This window comes from Neoarius graeffei, chromosome 20 (genome assembly GCF_027579695.1).
Source record: "Neoarius graeffei isolate fNeoGra1 chromosome 20, fNeoGra1.pri, whole genome shotgun sequence".
Classification (NCBI taxonomy): domain Eukaryota; kingdom Metazoa; phylum Chordata; class Actinopteri; order Siluriformes; family Ariidae; genus Neoarius; species Neoarius graeffei.
Window position 1 is genome coordinate 57710264 of NC_083588.1, and position 9666 is coordinate 57719929.

Sequence of the window (9666 nt, forward strand, 5' to 3'; positions counted from 1 at the left end):
CAGTGGCCGAAAATGTTGTGAACAAAATTCAATGCGTCCATTAAAATGTGGTGGCGATGTTTTTGTCGGGTTTGGGAATATCTCCCGAAGCTCAGGGAACCTTCTTGAGAGGGCTTTGTCTCGAATCCATGTCCCCGATGTTCACAGGAGCCTCGTCAAGACAGCAGCTCGGCATAACCTAACCGTCACCAAGACTTAAAAAGTGCATTGACATTCGGGGATCCTTCGGAGCGTGTTGTGCGTGCGCTTGGGACCCAGTCGTTACGGGAAACACCTGATGCTGATTTGAGCGCAATCAGCACACGTGTATAAGGACGCTGTTTTCATCGAGACTTTGTGAAGCATTCTGTCAGGTATGCGCCGGTAGGAAGCGCAGGAAGAGTGTTTATTAGCAGGCGTGATATTTACAAAAACAAAATGTGAGGCGAAGTCAGAGTAACAGAACACAAACGAAACCCAAAGCAGAGTCAAACATGGCTAGAAACAGACGTGACGGTGATAATGATGATACTTCGCAAAGCCTCTGTGAAAACAGTGTCCTTATATGCGCGTGCTGATTGCGCTCAAATCAACATCAGGTGTTTCCCAGAATGACTGGGTCCTGTGAGCGTGTGAAGACGTGACGGTGAAATGTTCGCCTGCTGTGTGACCACGACTTTTAGCTCATCCGTATACCGCCATGCATCATCACTGCCTCGTTTTCATCGATAACCCATCGCAAAGCATCGCGAGCTGGAAAGTGAGTTAAAGCTCAGACTCTCAGGAGTCACCTGTTGTGGCAGAGCACCCGCTGGACCAGGAAACCGGCGCGTTTTGGGCCGGACAGAATCGCTCCTCTGCCTCCGAGGCGTCTTATTGGCTGCAGACACCAGCTGGACCAGGTGATTCGTCAGGACAGGCATGTGAAGTGGACGAGGTGCTTGTGGAGTCGTCGGAGCAGGAGATACAGCCTGGAATAGAGAGCGATGTTCTCCTCGAGGAGTAAGAGCTCCTTTTTGCCACGGAGATGTCGCTCTCACAGGTCCAGGAGTCACCGGAGAGGTAAAGCGGCAGGCTGGAGGTACAAAGGGTTGCACGTTGTTTTGTTGGAAAAGCGCAGTAGAACACGGGGAACGGATAAAGGACTGCGGGGGTGCAGATTTGGGAGTAGTGTTGCAGAATCCTCGGAGAGAAGACACAACTGGTGTATCTTTATCAACAGCTGATAATCTTGTCCGTTTCGCTGAGGTAATGCTGTCAGATTCGAATTCCGTGTCTGGAGCAGAAGCTTTCTGAGGAACACACTCATCCAACTCCTCCAGATCGACATCCCAGTCGTCAAACTCATCCTGAGCTGGAATGTCTTTCTTGGGAACAGTGCAGACGCCAGATTGAGGGTTTGACTGGCCGGGTGGAGACTCTGAGGCACGTTGCAGAGATGAGATTGCATTCGAGACCCCGAACGGTGCTTGAAGTGAAGCCGGAGAAGCGGCGCGTGTGTGAGGGACAGAGTAGGAGACGGATGAAGAGTTAGAGTTGGCCAGGCTTCTTAAACCTTTAACAGGTCTGGATTCTGAAAGATCTGGAAGTAAGGTCGGAGAGTCTGGTACTGATCTCCTGTGTGAGGTGGCGGCTGATGGTGCAGCGGAGCTCTGCTGCGCATCATGGGAACAAACTGTGTGCGATTCTTGTAAGGGTACACAAGCTGGAACTGCAGATGACCCAGAAGCTGACGTGTGTGTCCAGTCAACTTCCAGCAAGTCCTACAGGACGACACAATTTAGCCAGATAAATCAAACGGAGCACAGATGTCCGTGGATGATGATGATCATCATCATGCATCACTCACTGACACTTTATAACAGCATTTATTTTTCACGGCTCTGTTTACTTAATGCATCAAATCAAATATACCTAAGCCTTATTTGGACGGGATTAAATTTACACAGGATCCTGGAGTAATTTCCTAATGTACAGATAATACTCTGATTTTATTTACATCCAGATCGACCACGTCTGTCTTTTTCTCCATCCTCCACTGAGAAAATGACAGCCCTACTGTTTTTCCCCCCAAACTCAACAGTTGGCTGATAACTTGAGTCCCATTTGGATACGCGTCCATGATTTTCTATGCAGATGTTTGCTCGGTATTGGGGGAAAAAAAAAAAAGACGTTTGCTGCTACTTACCATATTTAGTATCACAGCACATGCATCAGTGACCCTCCCCAAGATATTAAAGGAACAGTCCACCGTACTTCCATAATGAAATATGTTCTTCTCTGAATTGAGACGAGCTGCTCCGTACCTCTCCGAGCTTTGTGCGACCTCCCAGTCAGTCAGACGCGCTGTCACTCCTGTTAGCAATGTAGCTAGGCTCAGTATGGCCAACGGTATTTTTTGGGGCTGTAGTTAGATGCGACCAAACTCTTCCACGTTTTTCCTGTTTACATAGGTTTATATGACCAGTGATATGAAACAAGTTCAGTTACACAAATTGAAACGTAGCGATTTTCTATGCTATGGAAAGTCCGCACTATAATGACAGGCGTACTAACACCTTCTGCGCGCTTCGACAGCGCATTGATACCTTCACTCCTCTTCGGGCACGGCCAGGCGGGCGAATGCCCTGGTCCGTCCGCCCTGTCGAAAAAAATGGTACAACTCGAGCCCCATGGTAAAATTGGGACTTTGTCATTTTTCCGCATGAGGCCCATGGTAAAACCACACTTCCAGGAGGGGCTGCCGTCTGCCTCCCAAGCCGGCCGAGAGCGCTCCTCGTCGGGCACGGCCAGGCAGGCGAATGCCCTGGTCCATCCGCCCTGTCTAAAAAAAAAAAAAAAGGTACAACTCCGAGTGAAGGTATCAATGCGCTGTCGAAGCGCGCAGAAGGTGTTAGTACGTCTGTCATTATAGTGCGGACTTTCCATAGCATAGAAAATCGCTACGTTTCAATTTGTGTAACTGAACTTGTTTCATATCACTGGTCATATAAACCTATGTAAACAGGAAAAACGCGGAAGAGTTTGGTCGCATCTAACTACAGCCCCAAAAAATACCATTGGCCATGCTGAGCCTAGCTACATTGCTAACAGGAGTAACAGCGCGTCTGACTGACTGGGAGGTCGCACAAAGCTTGGAGAGGTACGGATCAGCTCGTCTCAATTCAGAGAAGAACATATTTCATTATGGAAGTACGGTGGACTGTTCCTTTAAACTTATTATACTCCACAGAGGGCGGCACGGTGGTGTAGTGGCTAGCGCTGCGGCCTCACAGCAAGAAGGTCCGGGTTCGAGCCCCGTGGCCGGCGAGGGCCTTTCTGTGCGGAGTTTGCATGTTCTCCCCGTGTCCGCGTGGGTTTCCTCCGGTTTCCCCCACAGTCCAAAGACATGCAGGTTAGGTTAACTGGTGACTCTAAATTGACCGTAGGTGTGAATGTGAGTGTGAATGGTTGTCTGTGTCTATGTGTCAGCCCTGTGATGACCTGGTGACTTGTCCAGGGTGTACCCCGCCTTTCGCCCGTAGTCAGCTGGGATAGGCTCCAGCTTGCCTGCAACCCTGTAGAAGGATAAAGCGGCTAGAGATAATGAGACGAGATGAGATACTCCACAGATCACGTAACAAAATAGAGGCTCTCAACCATATACTTGATCTGGGTGGAGAAACACTGACTACTCATGAGAACTGGGAAAGTTTCAAGAGGAGAAAGGGGAAAAAAAAAATCAAAATCAATAATGACACCTGACGCAAACATCCAGGTTTGTTGAAAATTCAACCCACGAGAAACTTGCTCCTCCAGTGGTAATTTTACTGCTCTACTGATGTGAGCGTTTTATCACTGAGGAGATATTTATGACAGATATCACACGAATCAACCAACTAATCCAATCCAAATCAGGCTACAGTTCACATTCAGAGTCCCGGAACTCAGATTACGTTATCAGATTGTCTGGTCGTTCATGACTGTTCAGAAGGACCCTTACAATTAACAATCATTCATCAAAGGTGAAGTGAATATCAGTGAATAATAACCTCGACTTAGTCTGTTATTATTATTCACTGAGCCTGAGGTGGATAACTGTTTTAGTACAAATACACAGGTCATTATTTTTTAAAAATTTTTTTAAAAAAATATCGTATTCAAACAAAAAAAAAAAAATTCAAACTTCAAAAGCGGCGTGCAAATGTAATAAAGACGCAGCACAGACTTGTGTCACGTATCGATGCCAAGTGACATTACTTTGTTTGAAACAAATAAAATAAATCACAATTCCACCTTACCTTTAAATAGTTTTAGATCAAACTTTATCGCATCTTTAGTGATTTGTAATTCTTCCTCAGTTACAGTGACAAAGCGACTGGCCGCCATTTTGCAGAGTCGCTCAAGGTGATTATCGAGAAATAGTCCGAATTTCTCGACCAATCAGTGGGTGATTTTCTATAATCACCTGCATATTTATATTCATAAACATGATTCACTTGAGTTTAGAAGTGTCCTGCTGGAATCTTTCCTTAGTTTAATTACCTCAGACAACTTTTTTGGAGGAGGTTAGATTTTTGCCTCTGTTTGTTTGTTCCCAATGTAACTCAAAAAGTAGTGAACAGATTTTCATGAAATTTGGGCCATGGGCCAAGGAACCGTTGGGAAGCCATGGCCGAATGTTAGAGAAGCAGGTTTGATTCCCTTGACCAGCAGGAATGGCTGAAGTCCTCTTGAACGAGGTACTTAACCCCCACCTGCTCCCCAGGTTGCTCTGGGTATGTTGTACATCACTACATCCACTAAATGCCATTCATGTAACGTAAAGGAACAACTGATTAGATTTTGATGCAAATCCAGATATGTATATGGATCGAGGATTTTTTTTTGTCTGTTCCCAACGTAACTCAAAAAGTAGTCTGGCCAACGCAACTTCAAAGCTCTGCGAGAATTTGGTCTGGCAAAGATATTAAGCCCAACCGTTTCCCAAAGGCGTGGTTGGCCCGCCTCCCTGAAATGCCTCAGTTTGCTACTGGTCGAAGCCAGAAAAGGCTGTGACGAAGCTTAAACCAATCACATCACTCTTTCCTCTGACGTATGTGACGCGACGGAAACTGCTTGAGTAACAGGAAGAAGATAAATACCTCCAGGGCTGCTCTTTGCTCCGTTTTCAATGAGAACTTCCCGTTGAATGCTTTCAATACAGCATCTACCGCTGTGTCAAAGGCTTGCCGCTGCTCCATGTTCGTAATGTTTCTAGTGAATGAAGTGCTTCCGGCATAGATTCTGTAAACAATCTATGGTTTCCGGTCGCAGTTCTACTACGTCACTGCCTTGAACACGCCTCTCCCCAGGGCCGTTGGAGATGCTCAAAGTTGATTGGCTCCCGATTTTTCGGGAGCTTGGAAGAGCTGGAGATAGCTTGCCTTGCCAGACTAAGCTCGCAACAGGCCCTCGTGTTGCGTCACACTTAGGATAGGCAGGCCCAGGCTACTCAAAAAGTAGTGAAAGGATTTGGATGAAAATTGGTAGACAGCTTTAGTATTATCCTAGGTTCAAGTGATTTGATTTTGATGTTGATATGATGTTACTTGGTGGAGGTATGCACTTTACCAAGTGCCCTTCAAGTTCCATCATGTAGAATTAATTGATTTTTCCCTACAGACATGTTGGAACAAGAAAAATTTCAGGCCAGTTGGTCTCTAGGATTGGAAATGAGCTCCATCCGTCCATTATCTGTAGCCGCTTATCCTGTACAGGGTCACAGGCAAGCTGGAGCCTATCCCAGCTGACTATGGGCGAGAGGCGGGGTACAGCCTGGACAAGTCGCCAAGTCATCGCAGGGCTGACACATAGAGACAAACAACCATTCACAGATTCACACCTACGGTCAATTTAGAGCCACCAATTAACCTAACCTGCATATCTTTGGACCGGCGAGTGGCCTAGTGGTTAACATGTCTGCCTCTCGATCGGGAGTTCGACTCGTGGTCGGGTCATACCAAAGAACATCATAAAAATGGTACGTACTGCCGTCTGGCAAGGCACGCTGCAATACAGATGTGAGAGGGGAGTCAAACTCTTGCGGTTACCAGAGGACCCGCCCCCCACTGTAACCCTAGCTATGTAATAGGCCAAGGGCTACAGAAACGGAGATCGGCACCACTTGGCGTGGGAAGGACTTTGGCTTTGGCATGTCTTTGGACTGTGGAGGAAACCCACGCAGACACAGGGAGAGCATGCAAACTCCACACATACCCCTTTTCCACCAAATCAGTTCCAGGGCTGGTTCGGGGCCAGTGCTGGTGCACAACTCGTTCAACTTGCGAGCCAGCTGAGAACCAGTTTGCTTTTCTATAGCTCGGGGTGCTAAGGGGAGCCACGTCATTACGTCGCTGTATATGTCAGTTGCGTTGCTGTATACGTCAGTTACGTCGCTGCGTTTGCATAAACCTTGGTGCGAACATCGAAGCAACAACAACACGGAGAAGAAGAAGCAGCAACAACAACAATAATGGATGACTTCGCGTTTGTACAGCTGCTGCTTCTCATCGCTTAAAAATGGCAACCTTTCGCGGTCTTGCTATTGTTGTTGTTGGTTTTAACAACTCCCCCCGCTGACGTAAGCGGTTCTTTCCTCTGGCCCAGCAGAGAGTTGGTGCTAGCCTGGAACCAGTTTTTCTGGCCCCAGAGCCAGTTCTTTGTCAGTGGAAACAGAAAACCCGGTTCCAAACTAAGCACTGGCCCCGAACCAGCCCTGGAACTGCTTTGGTGGAAAAGGGGCATCAGAAAGGCCCTCGTCGACCACTACCCCTTTTCCACCAAATCAGTTCCAGGGCTGGTTCGGGGCCAGTGCTGGTACTGGTTCACAACTCGTTCAACTTGTGAGCCAGCTGAGAACCAGTTTGCTTTTCCATAGCTCGTAGTGCTAAGCGGAGCCACATCATTACGTCGCTGTATACGTCAGTTACGACGCTACGTTTACATAAACCTTGGCGCGAATATCAAAGCAAAAACGACACGGAAGAAGCAACAACAACAACAATAATAATAATGGATGACTTCGCGTTTGTACAGCTGCTGCTTCTCGTCGCTTAAAAATGGCGATCTTTCGCGGTCTTGTTATTGTTGTTGGTCTTAACTCCGCCCCCCGCTGACATAAGCGGTTCTTTCCTCTGGCCCAGCAGAGAGTTGGTGCTAGCCTGGAACCGGTTTTTCTGGCCCCAGAGCCAGTTCTTTGTCAGTGGAAACAGAAAACCCGGTTCCAAACTAAGCACTGGCCCCAAACCAACCCTGGAACTGCTTTGGTGGAAAAGGGGCATCAGAAAGGCCCTCGTCGACCACTACCCCTTTTCCACCAAATCAGTTCCAGGGCTGGTTCGGGGCCAGTGCTGGTGCTGGTTCACAACTCGTTCAACTTGTGAGCCAGCTGAGAACCAGTTTGCTTTTCCATAGCTCGCAGTGCTAAGCGGAGCAACATCATTATGTCGCTGTATACGTCAGTTACGACGCTACGTTTACATAAACCTTGGCGCGAATATCAAAGCAAAAACAACACGGAAGAAGCAGCAACAACAATAATAATAATAATAATGAATGACTTCGCGTTTGTACAGCTGCTGCTTCTCGTCGCTTAAAAATGGCGATCTTTCGCCATCTTGTTATTGTTGTTGGTCTTAACAACTCCGCCCCCCCCCACTGACGTAAGCGGTTCGTTCCTCTGGCCCAGCAGTGAGTTGGTGCTAGCCTGGAACCAGTTTCTCTGGCCCCAGAGCCAGTTCTTTGTCAGTGGAAACAGAAAACCCGGTTCCAAACTAAGCACTGGCCCCAAACCAGCCCTGGTGGAAAAGAGGCATCAGAAAGGCCCTCGTCGACCACTTGGCTCGAACCCAGGACCTTCTTGCTGTAAGGCGACAGCGCTAACCACTACACCACCGTGCCGCCCTTATTCCAACACACCCGATTTCATTTAATTCAGAGGTGTTCGATTAAATTTAGTTCTGTAATATGGTCCAGAAGCTTGATGAGTTTCCTGATCAAACACACCTGAATCAAATCAATCACCAAGCTGTGATGGACCTGAGACATGCAAAAAGAAGGTTTAAATGATGTATTAAAGCAGGGAAACACAATAATGTGCAGGAGAAAAAACCGTGTTAGTTCAAGTGTGTATGATCTGAGTTCTTAACACCAAAGAACAGTGTTTATCATGTCTCTAACACAACATGTACACACTTCATCATCCAGCTCTTCCACGCTGAAAAGTCCTCTCCACTTGCTGCAAGCCTAAACAAAAGGGAATAAAACATCTCATCAGTTTCTTTTTGAATGTTTTAGCAGCCGTTAATGTCAGCCACAGTAACTGAGAGGGGAAAAAAAAAAAAAACATATCCAGCTTAGTATTAGCAGCTAGCCAAAGTTAGCTAAACAAACAGCTAATAATCATCTTACCGCAGTTGTCATGTCCTCCAGCTTAGTTTAGTCTTCAGAATTACGTAATATATATATAATCCTTAATAGATGCTATTACGTCGTCACATCTCTCAAAATTTAATAATTTTTAAAATGCTTTGACTAAAAACATGTACCAAAACAGATTACCAGTTTGGCGCCGCCATGTTTGAAAAGAACGTCATGTTACGTGATGACGAACACGGAAATGGGCGGGGCCTTGACAAATCTGGCACTTCAGTGAGTCGGATCATTTAGCTCGGTTGACCAATCAGAGTCGACTCTTAGTGACATATTTTAATTTTTGTTGACCCAAACCGGCATTTTGTACAACAAAAACATTTAAATAATTGTAAATAATATAATGCTCTTGACAAGGACAACCCCAATAAGCACCGCTGTCCTAACGTTATTGTCCCTGTTGTGTCTGTGCTTCATTAAAAAGATTCATTTCCATTTCTTCTGACAACTTGACTAGCAAACAGCTCAAACTCAGGGTGTCAGACCAGGATAGTTCGATAGTTCACTTGCTTTGGTCCGAACCAAATGTTTTTTTTATTTTTTCATTTTGGTGCGGGGGCGGCACGGTGGTGTAGTGGTTAGCGCTGTCGCCTCACAGCAAGAAGGTCCTGGGTTCGAGCCCCGTGGCCGGCGAGGGCCTTTCTGTGTGGAGTTTGCATGTTCTCCCCGTGTCCGCGTGGGCTTCCTCCGGGTGCTCCGGTTTCCCCCACAGTCCAAAGACATGCAGGTTAGGTTAACTGGTGACTCTAAATTGAGCGTAGGTGTGAATGTGAGTGTGAATGGTTGTCTGTGTCTATGTGTCAGCCCTGTGATGACCTGGCGACTTGTCCAGGGTGTACCCCGCCTTTCACCCGTAGTCAGCTGGGATAGGCTCCAGCTTGCCTGCGACCCTGTAGAAGGATAAAGCGGCTAGAGATAATGAGATGAGATGAGATTTTGGTGCGGTTCGTTTTCACACTGTATATTTTAGTAAGCGGACCAAAATCTGTCAACAAAGCCACGCGCCCTGAGGTCGTTCAGCTATTGGTCAGAGACGACACGCGCACAAAGCGTTAAGTTCAAAAGTAGTCATGGAGGCTTTCCGTGCTGTTATTCTTTTTAATGTCATCAAAGCTATATGTTTTTTCCAGTTTTTACTGTTTTCACAATTGTGCGATTACTATGCTGTTGTACAAGTAATTTATCAACGACGACGACAAAGGGCAAGGCGGCTACGGAGGATAGCGCTGATGAGCG

At 46.8% G+C, this 9666-nt stretch overlaps 1 protein-coding gene across 2 annotated transcripts in view; it reads right to left on the reverse strand.

The window, feature by feature from the left end:
• Positions 1-8923, reverse strand: part of hrob (homologous recombination factor with OB-fold) — a 29594-nt gene extending 20671 nt beyond the window's left edge. The window contains exons 1-3 of one of the 2 annotated variants that reach the window (XM_060902048.1): positions 8410-8923; positions 8194-8244; positions 771-1742 (exon numbers count right to left, since the gene is read on the reverse strand). In XM_060902048.1, coding sequence (XP_060758031.1) covers positions 771-1742; positions 8194-8244; positions 8410-8421 — 1035 coding nt within the window. In that variant the 5' untranslated portion in view covers positions 8422-8923. The remainder of the gene's footprint in view (positions 1-770; positions 1743-8193; positions 8245-8409) is intronic. The other variant, XM_060902049.1, reaches the window with a different exon arrangement.
• Between the last annotated feature and the right edge of the window lie 743 nt (positions 8924-9666).